This window comes from Prunus avium, chromosome 4, assembly GCF_965620075.1.
Source record: "Prunus avium chromosome 4, drPruAviu1.hap1.1, whole genome shotgun sequence".
NCBI lineage: Eukaryota > Viridiplantae > Streptophyta > Magnoliopsida > Rosales > Rosaceae > Prunus > Prunus avium.
In genome coordinates, this window is record NC_142287.1 from 33,638,548 (window position 1) to 33,661,186 (window position 22,639).

Genomic DNA, 22,639 nt, shown 5'->3' on the forward strand with positions numbered 1-22,639 from the left:
AGTATTTTTTTTTCGGTTATCAAGAATAAACAAAAAACAAAAGAAGTTTGACTCTTATCAAAACTGCTAATTACATCTTATAAGTGTTTAAAATGAATCTATCCATCCAAAATTACAAACTAATCCAATCCAATCCAATTATATCGATTTCAATGACTTCGAGCAAGATGGAGGTCCTATAAATTCATACACCAATATGATTGGATAGGTTTGCAGGTTTCTCCGTGAAAATTCGTTGGGTTGTGCACCTTTTTTTAAGGTCTGGTTGTAAGTGTCATATGTGTGGCACAAAAGTATGTGATTCGCATTTGGTTCTCTGCAACAAAAAAAATTATGTTTCAAACTTATTTCTCTTAATCCAAGCTCGGATTAAATGTTCCTACAAAGAATAATATTCGAAACATTAGATGAAGACAAAGACAAAGACAAAAGGGTAAAACCTTTTCAATTAAAGAACTTATTCTCTTTGCATCATGGACATATTAACTGTTCACTATGTCATCATTGAGCTTAATCTGTTCAAATTCTAGCAATCATAATCGATAGGAAAAAGAATTGTCTTCGTGGGTCCGAATAAGTTTTCAGTCACAAAAATGATACAAGCAAATTTTAAAGTAAAATATATTTGTGTAGAGGGTGCTTAGGCCTTAGAGGGGGAGCTCCACTTGGGTGAGAGTGGGGGTTGGGATTTGAATTTGGATTTGGATTTTGTTAGAAGTCTAAATTAAAAAATATATATTTGTGGGCTCAAAAGGAACCCAAAATTTCAAGGCATGCATGCACACGCAACAAGGTCACAGCCGATGGATTTGCCTGGATCATTGTACCAATTGGCCCATGCTTACAAGTTGCAACTAGCAGGCTAGCAGCATTGTCAATTACAAACTAATAATTCTCCCATGCTCTCATATCTGAGAATTGGTGATCCCTTGCATCTCACGTTTCTTCTTGCCACCACTCACCTTGTTATAACTTTTTTCCAAGGTTTGAATATTATAGAACTTTCCAACTTTATATATATAGACGGTTCATATCATTAAAATACAATATCGGGTGGATCCTACAAAGGTGTTCATGCTGAATGGCTTCTAAGATTTCACTCCTCTTTGAAATCTGCTCGTATGGATGACCTATATTATATGCATGCATTAGAAAGACATGGTACGTCCATTTCAAGAATGTCAAATGGTGGGCTGCTCCACTATGGGATTGTGGTCACTGCTTTGCTTTGCTACTTGGTTGAAACTTGAGCCCTTCTCTATGTTTATAGCTAATGACCCATAAGCTATAGGGGTTCATGGTATATGGGGAAGCTACCAAATTACAGTTGGGACTTAATATTTGGGGAAAAAAAGACTTGGCTTCAAAAGTCAGAGAAAATAAGATAAGAAAAACAGAGCCTGATCTATAGGCTATGCCAGCCTGCTAAAGTATGAAAGCTAATCAAACAACAAGCATAGTTGAAAATTTTGGATTAATGTGACAGGAACCATATCGATTTATTTTTTCTTCCTTTCAGCTTTGTTCAAATTTAATGAATAATCTGAATATTTATATGTGCAATATCTTGTTTTCTTCTAGCTACAGAAGCAATGTTTTGTGGATCTCAAAACCCGTCTAGCTAGTCGAGTTGGAAATTGTAGGGGAAGAAATTGGTGTGTATTTGTGAAAAAAATCTTGCAACTAATGTCACAGCAAAACCATGCTATCTGGATCTCAATGCTTGGTTCTGCACCTTTTGGCTTGAGCAGCATTGGCATTAGGCTGTCATATGATGAACTCCGTTATGAACCCTCAGCCAGCTCTTTCAAGAGAGTGACAATGTCATCCGATGATCCAAGGAGATATCGTGCACTCGATCTCTTTCGTCCAACAGCACAAGAGAAGTAATTGTCACCTTTGAGGTCAAGCACTGAAGAACCTTCATGCAGAGACATTTTATCACGCATTAGTGTTGGCCTCCAAGCATTCCCAATTCCATGAACTGTAGCTCTCTTTTCCAAAGTTGACAAGGACCGTTGTTTCTTAAGGCGAGCTGCTCTGGAACCACTTTTAGTTGTGGAAATCCTTGGCACAGATGTCATGGCAGGATTGGCTGCCATAGGTCTAGGAACAGTTGGTGGTGCCTCAGAAGGAAGCTCTGGTTCAAAAAATGTGTAGACATCTTCGTCCTAAAGCAACAAATCCAAGTGCGTGACAAACTCTTCAACTATTAAAAATTCTATGGCAAAAATGATGATTAGGTCAAAAAGTCAAGAAGAAACGGACCTTTGGTAGGAAGTGCCCAATACACAGGACATAATCAATTGGTGCTTTCATGCCTTTGTTATGGACTATTTCTCCTAAAATACGATCAATCGCTGCACCCTGAAAATACATGGAAGCAACACATAGGGTCAACAAACAGGACCATCAGGTTGATCTAAAATATGGAAATAGGACTCCCATCTAATTAAAATGCATGTACCTTTGTAACACCAACTGCTCGGACCTCCACGGATCGACCACCTTGGACGACATCAACAGATGCATTTGAGATTGGGCCTGTCCACAGATGCTGCAGCAGATCTCTTGCTTGGAGCCTTCCAAACTCAATGTCTAATATTATAGAAATAGTGGCAATAAGTTTATAATGGAGGAAACAAAAATGTAGCAGTATCACAGATTTAACCAAAATCAAAAAACTATAATAAGAAGAAAGACAACGACTCTGCTACCTGCATACTTGTAGTTCCATACAAGTGAAGTTTCACGAAGCTCAAAATGAGACCGCGGCGTTCTCTCAGTAAAATACTCAAAAACATGCTGAAATCCAGAACAAATGTCAGAAATTTCAATTTACAAATGAAATTCATTCCGAAGGCAATGAAGACTGTTATATAATTGCTATATGAACCTTTACGCTGTCGACCCAATCCATATTTAAATTTTCTGGCATTGTTGTCATCCATTCTCCCATTGTAAGACGTAGGAACATCCCGTTTTCTGCTGCCAGCCACATGTTGTAGTCACCGAAGTTCTGCATAGCAAGTTGTTAGTCCAAAAGTATAACAAGCAAGGGGCCGGAAACAAAGAATTGCTGAAGAAGGTAACGGTACATCATCCAAGACGCTTCTGTCACTTCCGCTGAGGACAACAATTGTTGTCTTTGAGTCATCACAAAGCTTTTTCAAGGGTTCCTTGAGATCTGGATGCAATTTAAGTTCCATTTCTCTAATTTGACCACCCCTTCTCCCGAGGGTGTCCTTTGGTTCAGTCAAAGTGGCATTGAATCCCTGCAATGGAAGCACAGTGACGATGAAGATGAAGAAGATAATCTAAATTCGGGCCTAGAAACCCCTTCTGCAATCCAAATCATTAATTGCTACAACCATTTTAAATTGGAGTAGATTTGTGAAAACTTGCTTGTTTTCACATATAAGCAAAAGGGGGGCAAGCACAAGCTTGTAGGGTAATTTTGAGTTAGTAAAATTGACAGATTTTTTAACCCATTGAAAATAATGTTATTCTGACATTGTTTCAACTACTTGTACTTGTGCAAGTAAAAATCAAGTATGCTCCAAGAAAGAGTTGCCCACAAAAGAGTCTTGAATATACATTTATGTCATGACATGTCCTACTTAATTTCCACGTTCTAAATAACAAATTCAACTTCCAGTAATGAAAAAGAAGAAAAAAAGCATTGAGAGCATACCAGTATAAGTAATCGATTGCTGGATTGCAAATAACGATCAACTGCTACTTGGATTGGAAGTAAAGGAGGAACTTGTCTCGTCCTTAGTTGAGCTTCAACAATTGTGTCATTGAGTTCGCTACATAAATGAAAAATTCACCATTAAGCATGAACTTGAAGAAACGGGGAAAGAAATAGAGTGGAAAAGCTATGTAATAGCAGAATACTATTTTTGAATTAAACATCTATTGCCCTTTAATCACTTTTCTTATCTAGTGTTTTCACAATTAGCTTCAAAAGGAAAATACACGAGCATAGTATAACAATATATATATATATATTACAGCACCATGATTCGATCAACACCTTACAAAGGTTGCAGCCCACTCCTGAGACGTGTGAGTTGTTACATGCATGAAGTTATGATGGTGACGCTTTTCTCTTTCATCAGCTGGCATATTTAAAGCATAACCTATGGAAGCAGCTACTTCTGTGACATTCCACGGGTTCACTAATATAGCCCCTGCACCAAGTGACTGTGCTGCACCTGCAAACTAGAAATGAACAGAACAATCAGAACAGAAATTGCAACTTAAACAACTATGACTGTAATGGTTGGTGACTACAACTTGATAAATCTTGTATCCATACAATTAGAAGATTTTATTGTGATGGGTTAAAAGAGAAGCTAAGACACCGCTAAAGTTCTTCCTCCTGCTTCCAAACAGCAAACGTCAAGTAAGGTAATATTTCTACAAACCCCTGAAACAGGATTTAATCCTTTTATCCACCATCATATTGCTTACCGACATTTAAGGTCACATTTGCCTAGTTTCTGGAAACCTTGAAACGGTCTAGCTTTTACTGGAAGAAGCCATATGGATCTCTCTCTCTCTCTCTCTCTCTCTCTCTCTCTCAAGTGTTTTTTTTTTTTGGGGGGGTTTCATTTGGAACAATATAATCAAAACTGAATCATGGGATTTTAAGTTACCTCACTTAGAATGAGAACTCCTTTCTTGGAAGCTTGGCAAGCAACAAACTCATAGCTCACAAGATTCATTCCATCCCTTAAAGATGTAACAAGGGCTACATCTGAAAATAGTAGTCAAAGAAATAAAGGAATATTACCCATGCAAAGTCGAAGTACATAAACCATGTTAAAGCATGACAACCTAAAGTTTGGATAAAGCAAAACATAAAATCATTTTTTTCCTAAGTAGAGAGGGCAGGGAAAGGTGTTTGCCCTTCTACAGAAATGGAGACGTCCAGTTGTTAATACACACCATCCATGACCTGGTCCTACATGGGCCACCCACATTTAGATAGATAGTGCGCCCTGTAATCAACCCTCTCCATTTCAAAGTCGGATCCAGAAGAACATGCATGCAGTGCATACATTTTGGAGGAACTGCTACACTTCAACTATCAGCATATAGTGCATTTTTATTTTTGTTGGCTAGAAATTGAAGAAGTATTATTTCATTTAACACTTTAAATGCCTCGGCCACCTCATATTGGGATAAACAAAGATTATCCAGTGGTTTGTCAAAAGAGGCAACACTTCAGAAAATTTATTAATCATTAAAGACAACAATGATTAATGCAGTGAGTGTTACGGCACAAAAATGAGTACCAGTAACAGCGTATAGTGCACATAATGCGTGAAAGTCAAGAGATCGATCCTGTAAATAAAGAAGAAGATGCTTCAGAAGTCTTCACATACGATATGAGTTAAGAACACAAGTTGAAAGAGGAAATTTATGAGAAAATGAGCCAAAGTCTCAATCATTAACATGATGGTAGTCTAATTTTAGCTTCACATCTCCCACACAGCTTCATAAATTTCTGGAACTGACAAGACAACTTAGACAATTCATAATTTAATCCCACACAGCCAATCAACGAAATCTCTTGTTCCATTCTATATCTACTATTGTGAAAGATACTTTACAGATATAAAATTGGAAGTAAACAAGATAAATACAAACCAGATGATGTATTGGAACAGCAGTAAGAGTTCCAAACCTCCCATTAATGCGTCCAACAATCTCATGAACCTGGCTTGTGAGCTTTTGATCTGTGACAAAACCACATAGCATAAACGCATATCAGATTCTTCAAGGTGATATTGAATTTGAATTTTCATCGTAGGGCTATCAACGGAAGGACAAATTAGGGAAAAAGGGAGATCAAACCAAACATTGATGAGTACAAATGCAACAATTTATATATAAGTTCCATGCACTTGATATTCACACAAGTTAGTGCATTTAAGTTGTAGAAAGCTTATTGAAAGATATACTCTGAATTCTTAATGTACACATTTTTGTCTGACTGTCCTACATACTCCTGTAATAACTAAAGACTTTTAAGATAATACATATACAGCAGGCCAAGTGGGCCAAAAAACCTAGAAAACAATGAAAAAAATGTTAATACACATGCATCGTAAAACTCATGCTCTAAGTTGCAGAAGGATGTACCACAGTAACAGATTAATCTGAATACTATTTATATTACAGACAGTAATTAGAAATTCAGTACTTCTGCACTAATCTAGAAATTATAATAATAAAGATCAATATTACATGGTAATATGATCCATTAACTGTCCAACTTCCCTATGAAGCAAGTAGTACAATAGAATAGAATAAATATGGAACACCATAAATGAATAAATACCAACTTAAGGCTTCAAATATATTGAGAAGGAACCTACACTCAGGAACGTCTGTTCTTGTCGGTACAGCAATTTGCAGCAAGACTACTTTATCACGCCAGTTCAAATTTTCCTCTAGAAATTTTTCAAACGCCAAAATCTTTTGAGGAATCCCCTTAATCATATCAAGACGATCAACGCCCAACATTACCTGTCAGTAGTTGACTGGAACAATTTAAGTATTTGAAAATGAAATGAACATGGGCAATGCAAGCTCGTAAAGGAAGGCCATGGACTCAGAATTGAAACCATTGGCACAGAACAAACTCATTTGGTCATGTGTAGAACCATGAACAGAGGACACACTCATTAAGCAGCAGGCACAAGAACTAGGGTGAACAATGGCTGTGTTTCATGAGTATGCCTTACATAATAAGTTTAATGTAGAAGTTAAGATATAATGGCATAGGATGCAGTTCAATTAAAATCAGCAAAATAATGAAATGGTGATTTTAAATTTTAAGGGAAAATGTAGTAGTTCTTACCTTTCTGCCAGCAAATCTTTCTTTCAGTTCTTTCATGTGCTCCTGGACTTGAGGGAGTTCTAGAGCTCGAATGAAGCGATCTGAGTCTATCCCAATTGGAAACTATAGTTTCAAGGGGGTATCATGAGGATGACTAAGTGACGGAGAGTTCATATTGATAAAATTTTATATGCTGATAAAACATCTGATTAACCAGGTTAACAGATAACCATCTGGAAAATGAAAAAGTGAAAGCTTATACATACCGCAGCCACACGAGTCAGCTTTCCTTGATCCTCTACTCCTTCAGGTGTACCCTCTAAACCAAGAATACGAGTGCAAGCACTAACGAAATGCCTTGCATAATCATAGGTATGGAAACTGGAAGTTGAAAAATCCACCCATCAAAACTGGCGTGGTCTTCAGACATAACATAATATGATACCATACAGAACACATTTCACAACAGAATACTGACAGAATTTTATTGTGTAATGACAGTGTAATCTGTTCATAAGCAGGCAAAAAATAGGCTGCTTAAAATTTATTCACTATGCAAATTAAGGGCTATTGAATTTTCAGAATTAAAGTAGATAAAATTGGGGTGCCTGACAATAGGAAAACACTTCAATTAACTGTGAGATCTTAGGAAGGGTATGTGCAATGTAATCGTAAGTTACAGCTTGGATCAAGCTCCTTGAGAAACTTGACACGAGGCCTTGGATGTCACCATTGCAACAATTCTATTATTTCCAATTTCAAAACTGGAGGAAATCTGACGAACTATAGGTATAAAACCTCAAGTATCGCATAAGTAACTAATTAATTGTATGAGATATTATGCAGAAGAAGTAATAATAAAATGTGACAAGCATTTTGAAATACTTTTGTTGAAAATACATGTCTTACCCAACCAAATCAGCAGCAAGAACAGATCGCAACAATTCTGATCGAGATGGCAGTGTCCTATGTATTTCTGAGGAAGGAAAAGGTGTGTGGAGAAACCAACCAACTTTCATTTTGTTGTTATGTTCTTTCAGGCATTTAGGAAGAAACATGAGGTGGTAATCATGGCACCAAACAACATCTCCATCCAGGTAGTGTTTGTGCACAACATCAGCAAACATTTGGTTTGCCTTCTTATATGCATCAAACTGAGATTGGAAACTCCGGGTGGTTGCAAGGCGGTCTTCTTGTGGAAGTCCAAGATAATGGAAAAGTGGCCACAAGATGTTGTTACAATAACCATTGTAATATTGATGAACAATTTCTTCGTCAAGAAACACTGGGATGCACCTCTGCAATAAATAAATTAAAGTTTTTCTTCCTTGATGCATAATCAAACAACTTGTATGTGTGTGTGTGTGTGTGTGTGTGCACTTCACATGCCAGTGTGTCCGTGTTTTGAGGTACGTGGGAAGGAGACAGAGGTGACATTATAGATGGCCAGCTTATTAGCTTGAATTCTATGAAAATTTCAAGAGGAGATCAAGAGTTTTGAACCTTTTCAGCTAAAGCTTTAGTCAGTGCTTTTTGTCCAACACTATCAGGTACATTTACACCAGCCCAACCAATCCATCTTGCATCAAACTCCTTCACGCCTTCAAGAAAACAACAAAGCTTAATATAACCTTTGATTTATGCCATTATGGAATTTAACACATGCATTAAACAAATGAAGGAAAGACAAATGGTGCAAACACTATTATCTGTAAACCTAAAGTAAGCTCTTTGAGGTACTAAAAAGAACGCAAATAAAATAAAAAGGACAGCATGCACTGAAAACAAGAAGGATAAGACCAGATGATTATTGTCATTTACCTAAAAGTGCACTGACTAGCCCACCTACACTCATCTCAAGCTGCCATGAGTCCTCACCCTTCCTAACTGCAGAGACAGGTAACCTGTTAGCCACCACCAATAAACGTTGCTTAGGAGTCCGTCCCTCTTTCCATTCACATCCATCGGCAAAAGCTTTTGCCGCAGCAACCCCTTCCGGAAAATCTTCCTCACTAGATAGACCAAAATTTTCACCCTCAGTCAAAAAATTATCATTCCCTAAGAGTTCTGCCTGTCTGTTTCCATCTTCAGTTGGATGCAAAACGCGGTTTGATCTCCTTAGCTCTCTTTCCCTGAGAAGCCTTTCCAATCTACTTCTGGGTGTGGAAGGATTGCAGTTATAATTGTTTCCTGGCATATGCTTGTCCTGCAGGGAAGGCTGCAAGCAATTTGCAAATTGTTATAGGTGATTCCTACAATATTCATCTACTCATTCATGTTGTATATCAGCTCTCATACAGCAAACGTTTCTAGCTGATCATTTATTCATACTCAAATCACTTCAACACAGATACAACTAAAACTGAAAGCATTCAAATTGATACAACATATATGTTAAGTGTGTAAGTCTCACAAACAGCGTGCATATATGCAAGCACAAGCAATCATCTTTCTTCTGTATTACCTATTTCTAAGCACATTTTCTATATTCAACCACTCATTTCAAATACTGCAATGGATGAAAGTGCTTGCCATAGCTTTGTTCGATTGTCTTCCTAGCTTAAAATAATCTTCAATATAGTTTTGTGGACAACAATTATGAACCAAGTAATAACAATTTAGCAGGAGGAGGATACTGCAGTAATTCAGATACTGTAAAGGAATTGACACTTCAGTGAATATCAGTGGACAGTGAAATCAAAATGGTAAAAGGAAATAGAATAAGTTAAACTATACACATTATCCAGAGTCCAAGAAATTGCAGAGATAAAAGACTCTTGATCCCAGCTAAAGTGATAACACGAATATGATTGTTATACTTCCGCACAGTAAATAAACTCAAGTAACAAACAAAAACAAAAACGCCCACAATAAAATATCACTTAAAAAAGAAAGAAATAAAAAAATCGCATGATCAAATTAAGGGCGCATGTCACGACAAAAATAAAATTCCGTCAAAATTACACAATGGTGCATATAATAAAAAAAACACAAGCCAAGAATCCTGGGAAAAAAAAACAATGCAACAATTCCAGGAAAGACAAAAACTTTATGAAATAAAATAGAAAATGGAAGAAACCCAATAAAGGAGTCTGACCGGAGAGTTATGCAGAATGCAGATCTCAGTTGGATTCAGATAGTGTGAGTCTCTCTCGCATTCAAGACGAAAATGTTAAGAGTGACCCTTACCCTGCTTTTTTTGGTTGTTTTTGTTGTTGAGAAGCGTTTTTGAAAAAAGGCAGAGGAGAGAGGCCAAGTGGATATAAACGTGGGAGCAAGTTGGCCAACCGATATTTTGGGGGGTGGCTGTGGTCACACCAAAAGATGCAGAAAAATCTCAAAAATCATTCAGATTGTGATGAATATGATTTTAGATGAAGATTATCCATATATAGCTCTAGTCACCGAAACGAAAAGGAAAAGAGGCAGAGCAGAGACATAGATTGTGTTTTTGTTTTTGTTTTTGTTTTTGTTTTTGTTTTGTCTTTGGTTTGGCCATGCAGTGCAGTGCAGATGAACTATGTTATATATATGTGCAGCTTAGGACTTAGCAGTGAACTATGTTTCTATGTGAATATAGCACAATATTTTATTATTAATATTATTTTTTAAAATTTTTTTATTGTACATTTCTTCTCTTGATTTAATGCAGAAAGTAAGGTAATAGTTTAAAGTATATGAAGGAAGATGTTATCCTACTCTAAAATAGTCATCATCCACTTCTTTTTTTAAAATTTCTTTAAAATAAAATAATAACATAAGAGTGTAAATTGAATATAATTTTCTTTTAAATACAAGCGATAATATGCCAAGAAAATATTAGAACCTCTAAAATCTTTCCTTTGATTGAAACACTTGGTCTGGTCTGGTTTCACTGTTCACGGAAGGCAGGTAGCAAATCTCACAAGTTGCACGTGTGAATAGGCCCCCAATACATCTAATATATAATATCTTAGGTCATTATCATAATCTTTTCAATTACGGTAGTACAGATAAGTGCGTACTTATTAGGGTGCAAAAAAAAAAACCGTAGCCATAAGCTTTTAGCCTCTAATGAGTTTAGATATTCCTTTTGTTCTTATTATACAAATTACAAAACCGACGAAAGCTACATAAAAAAAATGACTATTGTCATTATGGTCTTTGAGTGTCCAAATTTCAATCGCTTTCAAAGCTATACAATTATTAATGATCATTTATTTATTTATTTATATAAGTAATATTGGAATAGGGGTATTCTTACACATGAACTCGGATACAAGAGTAACTACTCCGAATCACTTGAGTTACAAGCCCTTTTTATGTTTTTTTTGTTGTTGAGAAATTATGTAATTGCATTCATAATTTAGCCCAAAAAATCACTAGCCATAATGGGCCATTATAATAATGGAGCGATCTAACATCAAAATTAAGGCAATCTGACCATAAACCCTTCCATTTGACAATCAATTTCTATAAAAAAATTATTATAACGTAAAATTATACCATATGGACCACAACATACATATCCAATCCAACTTCCAAAGTGGTTCATTGGCAACCAAGTCAATCCCCTTCACTTTGTGGACTTGAATCATCAACACGATATTTCCAAAAAAATAAAAAAAGAACACAACCACAAAAACATAGAACGGAAAAGTTGGTGGGGGATATCCTCATCCAGATCTATATCGCATATTCTATTGGTTGTGTTGTGAACCATGCCAACATTCTCTAACGTTACGAGAATTCACAAGTTAAGACAAAAATAAATGGTTGAATATACCTGAAACCACGTGCCAGTACGGCCTTAACACCACACATAATATTTTTGTTTTGAATAATGTAAAATAGTTATACTATCTTCAATTTGTTATCTACTATCAAAATTACTTTTTTTTATATAAAAAAAATATATATCCACAAAGCCCAATAATGCAACTTTCCTTTGGGCTCATCACCAGCCCACAACCCGCCCTTCAGATTGTACCTGGGCCGTCCACTCCACCACCGGTGGGGCCTACCGGCCTTTCTTCGTTCTCAAACATTCTCAACGGAATTCAGATCAAGTCGCTCACACCGACACTCCAAAAACCCAACATGGCGAAAACGACACCGTCGCATCCAACCCTTCTCTTCCTCACCGTCCTCCTCCTGACAACCGTGCAGCCCTCACAGTCGTTCGCCTTCCGGCAGTACCGAACCCTCTTCTCCCTCTCCCACTCGCTCATGACGCGAGTGGCCAACCTCCGCGAGGCACGTGGCGACGTTTCGGGAGCTGACCGGGCCAGGCTCGTCGCGGCAAAGCTGGAAGGGGGGCTCGTGGGCGGGTGGGGGTTCATGTGGTCGGCGGCCTGGGACTACATGAAGAACTACGCATGGAGGGAGTTGCCCTATTCGGAGGTATACGGCGCCGTTTCGGACGCGAACGAGTTGCTCAGGTGGCTGGGTGAGTTGGGTCGAACGGAATCGGACTCGGAGAGAGCCGCTTGGGTGGGACAGAATTACCAAAGTGTCCTCAGAGTCGCAAATTCGCTGCTCCGTAGGCTCCTCACGGTGTTCTATCACTCGGTACGCACCGTTTCACTTATTACCAAATACCTTTTCGTTTTTTTTTTTTTTCGGTCTTTCATAATGAATTATTTTTTGGTTTAATTAATTTAATTGGGTGATTGAATTAATTTTGGGTTTGGGGATTGTGGTGACAGGGAACGTTGAGAGAATTGGTCAAGGCAGTGCAGAACGAGGTGAAGGAGGGGGAGCTTTTGAGGGATATTCTTGAATTGGGCACCAATGATTTCAAAGGTTTGATCCAAATTCTCAAGGATTTGGGATTACAATACGGTTCCTCTACTATGCACCAAGATTTATGACATATATGTAGTTAATTTGTATTTCTTTTACTACTCAGAAAAGAAAACGACCATTAAATTATTTGTATTTTCTTCTTGTATGTTTGATGAACTTGAAATAAAAAGCTCCTTTATTTTAGAAATAATGAATAATTATAGTGTTATCTCCATTTGGAAAATTCATCATTTTTATACCATATCACTAACACATTTTTTAGGGAGGCTAATTTCACTGCAGATGTTGTAGCTAATGTGGGTCATGGCCGAGGCTTCTGATGTTTGGGAGCATAGTTTGCCCCTCTAATTTGACATCTTTGGGCATTTTTGATCAAGAGGTTTTGCTTTGTAACTTTTGTTTCCGTATTTAAAACAAAAACACATTTTTTAGACATGGTACATTTTGCTCACCCCACTTAATCTCAGGTTACATTTGGATGGATGAATTTGACAAAAATGGTAAATTTGCTATTAAAAAAACAAGAACAAAATAAGATTGAATGTGTTTGAAATAACTAGATATAGTACATTTCAAATGAATATATGCATTGAATCATTTGAAATCCATTTATTTTCTTTCTTCCTTTCTTTCTTGTTCAAATCTTGGTATAAATGAAAATTTTGTGGATAGTTTGGCAGTGTTAAACATTTTGCTTCACCCCCAACTTCATTATCATCAGACAAGCTTACTCTGCAGAGTACTGTAAGCACTGTACAGTCAAATTCCTCTCTGTAAGCACCCAACAAGGTAAGCAATCAAGCAAAAGACTACTGACAATCCACCGAAACTAAAATTGAATCATCCAAAATTCCTGTCAAAGAAAAAAAAAATGATGAAAACTAATGTTCTATGTTGCACCGATACGGATACGGATACGGCGATACAATACAATATGCCGATACGGCAAATTTCCAAAAAGTAAAATACGGGTATGGCACCGATACGACGATTAAAATAATATATATTTTAAAAAATAATATAAATTGAAAAATTGAAAAATGATATTTCATCCATAATAAGTTCAAAACAGTAACAAAACACATAACTTCCTTCAAATCTCCATAAACAAAGCACAAATTAAACAAAACACACAAAATATAAGTATCCATAAACAAAGCACAAATTAAAACATTAGAAATCACTTCTCAAAGCTCTAACTTCATTCATCACCGGTAAATACCCAACCCATATAGCATATACCTATTATCTAATTAACAACAATTCCAACTTCACAAACTAACCACACAACAATTTTTTAAATTAGATACCCAACTAACAAAACAGCAGAGCAGCTTATTAAAAGAAAACAGAAAGAAAACCTTGAGCAGCTGCGTAAGAAACCCCAAATGAATCTGAGATGGCGACGGCTATGGGTGCGACGGCGCTGGTGAGTTCTCTTCCTTCTTCCTTCTTCCTTCGTCTTCTGTTTTGTTTGCTGTCTGAATGAGACCCAAAAGACCAAGCCTCTCGATATTGGCAGAGTCTTTGAACTTCTAAGTTTTAATTTTACATTTTAACCCCATATTTGGCATGCACAATTCTACACGAGTGGAATTTTGGATATTACTTTTTTTTTGCCAATAACCAACAAAGCAAGCGAATGTTAACTTGCGTACCAAGAAGACCCGGCCCGCTCCCGTCCACTTAAAACCCTGAAGACCCGGCCCGCTCCCCTCCGCTTAAAACCCTAACACTCTCTCTCTCTCTCTCTCTTTCTCTCACTCACTCAGAGTTTCCTTCCACAGCCAGCCATGGTGAAGCACTACAGGCCTCCCGTAAGTTCTAAAGTTTCTTCGATAAGTTGTTCGGCTATATCATCAATCACTATTCACTAACACTTAAGCGCACGCATGCAGCTGCTTAATTTTCTTTCGTATCTTCTTTCAGGGCAAGAAAAACGAAGGTAATGCTGCAAGGTTCATCACCAGGTCAAAAGCCATCAAGCAACTTCAAGTCAGTCTACCCCTCTTCAGGTCTGTCTCTCTTTCTCTCCATCTTCCCTTCCCCATATATACCTACCTTCAGATCATGGACAGATTAAACTTGTAATTCGTATATTCATTCATTCTCATATCAGTTTATATGTAACTTCCGCATATATTTGTTGGAAATCAATAAGAAAATAATTTTCCGGTCTTGTACATATTACCCAATTGTATTTCGTGATGATTTTTATGGCTATGCATGCAAATTTTAGGAAAGTATGTATTCTGAAGGGGGTATTCCCTCGGGAGCCAAAGAAGAAGGTGAAAGGAAATCACCATACTTATTATCACTTAAAGGATGTTTCATACATCCAACATGAACCATTACTCGAGATCTTGAGAGAGATCAGGGCATATCAACACAAAGTAAAGAAAGCCGAGGCCAAGAAGAACCCGGATCGTGCTACTCTTCTCAGACAAAGAAGTCCTGCTTACAAATTAGACAAAATTGTTTTGCAGAGGTTAACTTTTAATTATTCTTATTCAAAATAAATAAAAAGTATGCTGATTTTGCTTCTCTCTCTCTCTCTCTCTCTCATTGTATGTAATTGTTATGTTCCATGAAATTGCAGGTATCCGAAATTCCTTGATGCTCTTAGAGATTTGGATGACTGTCTCACAATGGTTCACCTCTTTGCCGCCTTACCTGCTATTGAGGGCTGTATTGAAGTGAAACGCATCCATAACTGTCGGAGGTGAGGCTGGCGTTGGAGCATATGAAATAACAATTATGTTGAACAGCATCATTCCATGCACCAGTTCATGTTTCCGAGTCTGATTATCTTAGGCCCTTTGTTGCTTTAATTTTTTTTTCCAGGTTGGCTCATGAATGGCAAGCTTACATATCTCGTACGCATAGATTGCGTAAAGTCTTTGTATCTGTTAAAGGCATATATTATCAGGTGCAGTAGCATACTGTATATATCACTGCTTCTTTAAATGTTTAACTGTGGCATCTTTCGTTATTCGGGTAGGGAGGATTTATACGGTAGCGTTGTGTTGTCTGTGCAGGCCGAGGTTAAAGGGCAAAAGGTCACATGGTTGGCTCCTCACCCTTTGCAGCAAGTTGTGACGGATGATGATGACTTCAATATCATGCTAAACTTTTTGGAGTTTTACGAGGTTTCATTCTTTTATTCTTCTATTCTTCTAATTTAGTTTTTTCTTCAATCAGTTTATGTGCTAGCCGTAAATGTTATTTGGTATCCATTAAGCTTCTTCTTTTGCTTTCCTTCCAATGAATCGATTACTTGATCATCTTGATCATACACGAGTTGTAATATTCATCCAGCTTCTTCTTTCCTTTTCTTATAAGAAGTTTTTGCTCACTCGGTGCAGGCTCTTCTTGCCTTTGCGAATTGTCATTTATATCATTCAATAAATGTGAAGTATCCACCCATTCTTGATCCTCGATTGGAAGCTTTAGCAGCAGGTATGCAATGCATTTTTACTAGTTGTTTAAGAGAAGCTACGAGGTCCTTATCTTCTCTCTGCTAAAACATAGAGAATATTGAGAGTAGAGAGTGGAAAGTGTAGAGAGAATGAGAGTTGTAGAATATTTTCTGATTTTCACTTATGTTTCATTACTTACAATCAACACATATATATACAAGTTCCTAAGACATTAGTCAAGCCCCCCAAGTTAGGCAACCAACCAAGTTAGGCAACCAAACTAATTAGGCAACCAAACTAGTCAAGCCCCCCAAATATTGTAGGTGCCAAACATTAATTGACTACATAATTAACACATTAATTTACTACATAATTAACACATTAATTGACTATTGCTAACACTCCCCCTCAAGTTGGTGCATAGATATCATCAATGACCAACTTGCCAAAAGAGAGACTGTCGTTATTAATATTTCCGCATCAAGCTTCTTCTTAATAGAATGTCGATCCACTTCAACATGCCCCCTCACGTGGGACCACTACATGGTGGGCCACACGTGGAGCAAAGGCCACATCGAAGTTAATCATTTCGGTCTGTCGGTGGCAACACCAAATTCAAGTGCAGCCGGTTGGTCGGTAGATCACATAAACCATGCGAACAAGGCAAAGGCAAAGCAAAGAACACAGAAACCCTGTGAACACGGTAAGAACACAGAAACCCTGTGAACACAGCAAAGGTAAGGTATAGGACACAGAAACCCTGTGAACACGGCAAGGACACAGAAACCCTGTGAACACGGCAAAGGTAAGGTAAAGGACACAGAAACCCTGTGAACACGGCAAAGGTAAGGTAAAGGACACAGAAACCCTGTGAACATGGCAAGGACACAAAAACCCTGTGAACACGGCAAAGGTAAGGTAAAGGAAGTCAAGAGCAAAGGCAAGGTCAACGGGCGTGACACAGCGGAAACACACCAGCAAAGGCATAAGCAACAATATTGGCACCATAACAGGCAGGAGCAATACAAGGCACTGGCACCAACAAGAGTAATACAAGGCACTGGCACCAGCAAGGGCAACAAGGCTTGGACATAATAGGCATCATCAACAGCAATACAAGGCACTGGCACTAGCAAGTCAAGGTAGGGCAAACAACTGTGGCAGCAACAACATCAGAGACAACTTCTCTTCACTCCCCCTCTCCCCCTGAAGAGAAGGGGTCGATGGAGCCATATGATCAGTGGCACTGGCACCAGTGAGAGAAATCTAAGACACTGGCACCAGCAAGAGCAATATAACTATCCCCAGCAACACTGTCCCCAACAAGAGTCATAACAGGTAGGAGCAACAATACTGTTAACAGCAAAGGGACACAAAAGGCAGCAGCTGGCAGCAGCAAAGGATATAGTAAGCAGCAACAACAATACTAGCAGCGTCACAAATACTTCCATTATTGCAGACACAACTTCTCTTCACTCCTCCTCTCCCCCTGAAGAGAAGGGGTTGTCAGAACCATAAGAGCAGTGGCACTTGAGAAACAGAAGCTGACTGAAGCTCAGATGTAGAAGAATCAGTCATGGCAGATAGGTAACTGAATTGCAGGCAGCGGAATAGATGAGCAGCAGTGTCACTCCCCCTCAAATCCGACGACGTATGAGAGTCGAGATTTGGAGAAAGCAACACCGGTAATGACAATAAAGTTGCAGCACCCAAATAAAGTTGCATCTATCTCCCCCTCAAATCTGACACTGGTAGAGGGTCGAGATTTGGAAGAAGAGAAAATGAAATAATAGTAAAGAGACTCAAACATGCCAGTCTCGTGGTAGAAACAAATGCAAGGAAAGGTGGAATGGAGATGGGCATCCGACAACTGGAGAAAAGGAATAAAAGATGGAAAAGAGTCTGCAACCCAAAAAGAAAGAAGGATTAAAAATGAATGAAGGTGGATGACGTGTATGCACACATAGAGAGAAAGGGATGAATATTGTATAGATAGGGTAGGTGACGTGGACAAGTGTAAGAGGTGTTGAAACGGAAGAGGCATATGGTGCAAAACAAGTCCAATAAAATAAAGGGAAAAGGAAGCCAAGTTATTGGCGTGGGTGTGCATGAGAACGAAGAGATGAGGAGAAAACACCCGTGGGTAACACAGAGAAAAGTGAAAGGCAACAAGGGAGAAGAAATATACCAGACAAAAAATTGGATGGAAATAGAGTGGAAGAAATAATTTAAGGAAATAAAAGGGAAAAAAGTAAGAAGTATGTGATAGGTGGTGAGAAAAGAAACCATAAATAAGAAAACACAAGATGTTGGCGTGAGAGAGAGAAATAGTCAAATTGGAAAGGGAAAAAAAAAGGTAGACAAGATAGAAATAAGACAAGAAAATAAAACACCCTTGGGCCTACAAGTTGGCAAAAGCAAATAAAATCAATAAAGAAAAGAAGAGCAAATAGGGAAGAGAAATCCCAATGAGAGAAACTCAAACACAGAGAAGAGCTTATACGGGAGCTAAACAATGAGAGGGGTTGGAAAGAGAGAGTTGAAAGGAGAGCTCGTTAGAGAGCAAAGAGATGATGCAAACACCAGAGTGGCTGTGCAAAGGGAACAGCAGCAGTAGTGTAGCTCGGCATGACAGAGACAAGGCCGAGTAGGAAAAGGCTCAGCAAGCGGTGACGAGGCTCGCGGAGGAAAGGAAATGGCTCGGTGAGCGATGACGAGGCTCACGGAGGAAAGAGATCATGGTGATCAAGGAACGTACTGCCCATAGGAAACAAATTAGGCCATCGTGGCCAAGGAACTTATTGCCCATACAGATAAAAGAGAGGAAATTTAATGGAAACAAGAGAATTTACAGCAACATGAAAAAATGCCAACGACTCTCAATTTGATAGAGGATCTTAAGGATTAGCCATTAGGCTCTGATACCATGCTAAAACATAGAGAATATTGAGAGTAGAGAGTGGAAAGTGTAGAGAGAATGAGAGTTGTAGAATATTTTCTGATTTTCACTTATGTTTCATTACTTACAATCAACACATATATATACAAGTTCCTAAGACATTAGTCAAGCCCCCCAAGTTAGGCAACCAACCAAGTTAGGCAACCAAACTAATTAGGCAACCAAACTAGTCAAGCCCCCCAAATATTGTAGGTGCCAAACATTAATTGACTACATAATTAACACATTAATTTACTACATAATTAACACATTAATTGACTATTGCTAACACTCTCTTGGCAATGTTGAGTTGTGGATCTTTTGTGTGTTAATGGAGCATGAGTATGATTTAGTTTGATTGCAGATCATTATGCTCTATCAAGGTATTTCGATGCAAACTCTCGATCCTCTGCGTGGGATTGCCAAGAGTCAAGTTTGTCTGGATCTGGGAAAGTTGAGAGCCAGCAGATTGGGCCTTTGGTTGATGAGTCTGAACTAAGACTTGCCCAACTGCAGCATCAACTCTCCTCAAATGAACCTGGTGCATTGATGCACCTTGTGGAGGATGTTCCAGGTGAGGATGAAGAGGATAATGATACGAGGGAGTGCAAGAAACTCTTCAAAGATATGAAATTTTTCTTGAACCGTGAAGTAAGTCCTAAAGTCTTACATCAGATTTCAGAATCATAATTTTTTTTTCTTTTTTGAAACTTATTTTCTTACGTTTAATGTGTCACTCAATTTTCTAATGCTATTTCTTTCTTTTAGTTGATCAGCAGTAGAATAACTTGTGCGTGTAATTTCTCTATGTTCAGGTTTACAGAGATTCTCTGCTTTTTATCATACCTGCTTTCGGTGGAATTGTTTCCTGGCAAGGAGATGGGGCTCCCTTTGAGGAAGATGATGACAGCATCACCCATCAGGTATTCTGCTACATTATCTTTATGCCGAGTCATTGATTTGTTAAACATCACACTCGGATAACATGTATGTAATGTCTCTTGCCAAAAAAGAAAAAAGAAAAAACCAAAATCGGTCTTTAGTATAACAATTCTGACAGCTAGACTGCTTGTGTGTTCTGCAGATTATTGACAGGCCAAGGCAGGATGGGAAGATCTGTGGTAGAGAATATGTTCACCCACAGTGGGTTTATGATTGTGTAAATGCTCGGATCATTTTACCAACTGGGAATTATTTGATGGGAAGGTAATCATGAAGGACAATTTTTCTTATTTGCATGTGTTGTAAATCTCTCTGCCTTGCACCATGATGAAATGACTGGTTATAAGACTCATTTTCTGTGGTCTGCTTCCTTTTCTAGCTGTGTTTTTCATTTCTCTATTGGATAATAAAAGTTAATGACTTGTAAGATGATTAATTTAGTGCTCTTTTTAACAGGGATCCTCCTCCACACTTGTCACCTTTTGTTGACAATGACTCTTTCGAGACCGAAGGTGTTATTAACCGAGCAGAAGCAGAAGCAGAAGTTGCAAAGGAAAAGCGGAAGAAGGTAGGCAAGGTTTAAATTTCTGCTTTTTTATTTTATGATGTGATCAATGATCATATATGACAGCACTATTTGTCCTTGATTGATGTTTAACTAGATTTTGGCATGATGCATATGCAGATGAAGGCTCATGAGAAGCAGCATCATCATGAATTAATTATGGAACTTGAGGGTGTCACAGATTCATCATCTATCTCGAATATAGATAATCTGAGCGCTGATCGGGAAGAACCTGATCATGATTATGAGCAAGTTGAGGAGGATAACAGAATTATGTCTGAAATTGAATTGTCACGTTGGGTCAGGGGGGTTATTGAAGGCATGAGGGTAAGTTTGTTAATGATATCATGCAAACTTTTATTGGTCTCTCAAGTGTGACATTAATAATTAAACAGGTCAAAAAAGCCGTTCGAAAACAGATCGGAAAGCTTTTGTTTGGTTTGATTCCATTGTGAACCTGTTTTGAGATTTGAATTCCCGGCTTGAACAAGAGTTATATGTGAATTCAAATGCTGTGTTTTCTTTAATAGAAAATTGTGTCTCACTTGCCATTAATTTTTAGAAGTTTTATGTTTCTTTAGCCAGAAGCTACCTCTTTGTTTGATCTTGTAAATGCAATAGATAACATTTTGTCGTGGATATCTGATTCTTGGATGTTTCTTCATTCAGATAAGCAGGCAACGAAAGAAGCACCTTGATGATGTTATTAGGCAACGGAGGAGAAACCTTAGAAGAACATGAAGTATCTGAACTTCTTTTGTCACGTCGGATCAGGAGGGTTATTAAGGATAATCACTATCTAGGAATTGCATGAGATTAAGAGCCCTATGGTTAAATTTGGTAGTTCTGCAATTCATAAATATATAATACATATATAATAACTATATAGGATTTGCTTGAATATTCCTTTATTTACAGCTTTCACTCAGAAGCGTTTTTGCTAGAAACTTATTTATTAATAAGAATTCAAGTGCTTCCTGAAAAAACACGAGCTAGGCGCTATGTGTTTTCACTTTTTTGTTTTTCTTTTTGTTTTGAGTACAAGCGATAGTTTAAAGTACTCACACACGCACAACTATGATGCTATTCAAACCTGAGACCTTTGGTCTGCAAGTTAAGACCTTTTTTCACTAGGCTAGACCCCATTGGTATGTGTTTTCACTTTTAGATATGGAGAGTTTAGCAATGCTTATCAATCCTGGCGTAGCAAGCATAGCCAACATATGATGAGACAGTGTGAGTGCATCTGCACCCACCCAGGCTTCCCCAAAGCCTATCTTTTGGTAATTAATAGAAGATTTGAAGAAGACAGTTGAGTTGATTTTGCTAGACATATCCTGGCCGTAATAGGAGAATAGAGACCCATACACAGTGTTGCTCATAAATAGGTCATGTGGTGGGTGATGAAATTCAAGTCTCTGAAGACAAATATTTGATAGTGATGTTGTGATGAGCTAAGTAATGCCTGCCTCAACCACCTTTCTTCAATTGTGTCACTCCTTTCGACCAAAAACTCTTTTCTTAGTGCTAAACATCACGTGATTTTTAATGCTATCATTTCCTCATCTTATCACTTCTGAGATTGGCCCATAGTTCCATTTGATGTATTAAGTTTTAGCAATGAAATGAGGTCTTGGACTGGTGCTGCTCTCGTTCAAATTCTGATCTTATTTACTATTTCAAGATTTAGCTATTTGTCCCAAAGTTTTAGAATAACAAAATGTGTTAAACAAACAGTAATTCATACTTACAGTAACAAGATATAGACAAACTTACTTGACTTACAAAAGTCCACAACCAAACTCCCAACTTGACAATATCTTTCGCCTAAATTGCACAAGGCATTGTTCCAAAAATAGGGGCAATGCCCCGCCTCTGATTCACTATAAAGACGAGTGTGTGAGAGAATGAATGAATTTGCTGAAAAGATAAAGCGATCATACAAAGTTCTATCTTTCTTTCTTTTTTTTTTCCTTTTTTAGGCCCTATATTAAAGCAGAATTATAAAGTCTTTGAGTGCTTTGCGGTGCACACCTATATATGCCAACTGCTCCGGGACCATTGTGGATTGATGAGAAAAATCATGATAAAAATAGTTGGTTTCCATGGAGGTGAGGGTTTTCAACTTCGGC

General features: G+C 37.9%; 3 protein-coding genes across 7 annotated transcripts; 2 read left to right on the top strand and 1 right to left on the bottom strand.

Moving 5' to 3' along the window:
• Positions 1–1,480: 1,480 nt before the first annotated feature.
• LOC110766572 (alpha,alpha-trehalose-phosphate synthase [UDP-forming] 1-like) lies at positions 1,481–10,339 on the bottom strand. Of its 3 annotated transcripts, none has more exons than XM_088252682.1 (18): positions 10,046–10,339; positions 8,678–9,074; positions 8,360–8,457; positions 7,766–8,154; positions 7,123–7,237; positions 6,878–6,979; positions 6,393–6,543; positions 5,662–5,750; positions 5,307–5,355; positions 4,665–4,765; positions 4,040–4,227; positions 3,695–3,812; positions 3,099–3,275; positions 2,897–3,019; positions 2,718–2,805; positions 2,468–2,598; positions 2,269–2,367; positions 1,481–2,171 (listed from the first exon to the last, which is right to left on the bottom strand). In XM_088252682.1, exons 2-18 carry the CDS (start codon positions 9,051–9,053, stop codon positions 1,785–1,787), a joined length of 2,781 nt encoding a protein of 926 aa, XP_088108808.1. In that variant the 5' UTR covers positions 9,054–9,074; positions 10,046–10,339; the 3' UTR covers positions 1,481–1,784. The 3 variants fall into 3 exon arrangements, with proteins under 3 accessions (XP_088108808.1, XP_021825609.1, XP_088108807.1); XM_021969917.2 differs by having other exon boundaries at positions 9,954–10,339; XM_088252681.1 differs by lacking the exon at positions 10,046–10,339 and adding an exon at positions 9,321–9,441.
• A 1,463-nt stretch (positions 10,340–11,802) lies between these two features.
• On the top strand, positions 11,803–12,866 carry LOC110766565 (adenine phosphoribosyltransferase). Its single transcript, XM_088251321.1, has 2 exons — positions 11,803–12,406; positions 12,544–12,866. Exons 1-2 carry the CDS (start codon positions 11,936–11,938, stop codon positions 12,706–12,708), a joined length of 636 nt encoding a protein of 211 aa, XP_088107447.1. The 5' UTR covers positions 11,803–11,935; the 3' UTR covers positions 12,709–12,866.
• Positions 12,867–13,729: 863 nt separating this feature from the next.
• Positions 13,730–21,509, top strand: LOC110766563 (pescadillo homolog). Of its 3 annotated transcripts, none has more exons than XM_021969904.2 (14): positions 13,730–14,072; positions 14,416–14,460; positions 14,573–14,658; positions 14,883–15,131; positions 15,243–15,365; positions 15,488–15,572; positions 15,682–15,792; positions 16,009–16,102; positions 19,365–19,651; positions 19,816–19,923; positions 20,085–20,206; positions 20,399–20,510; positions 20,628–20,834; positions 21,177–21,508. In XM_021969904.2, exons 1-14 carry the CDS (start codon positions 14,043–14,045, stop codon positions 21,246–21,248), a joined length of 1,731 nt encoding a protein of 576 aa, XP_021825596.1. In that variant the 5' UTR covers positions 13,730–14,042; the 3' UTR covers positions 21,249–21,508. The 3 variants fall into 3 exon arrangements, with proteins under 3 accessions (XP_021825596.1, XP_021825597.1, XP_021825598.1); XM_021969905.2 differs by having other exon boundaries at positions 14,431–14,460; XM_021969906.2 differs by lacking the exon at positions 14,416–14,460 and having other exon boundaries at positions 21,177–21,509.
• Positions 21,510–22,639: the final 1,130 nt, after the last annotated feature.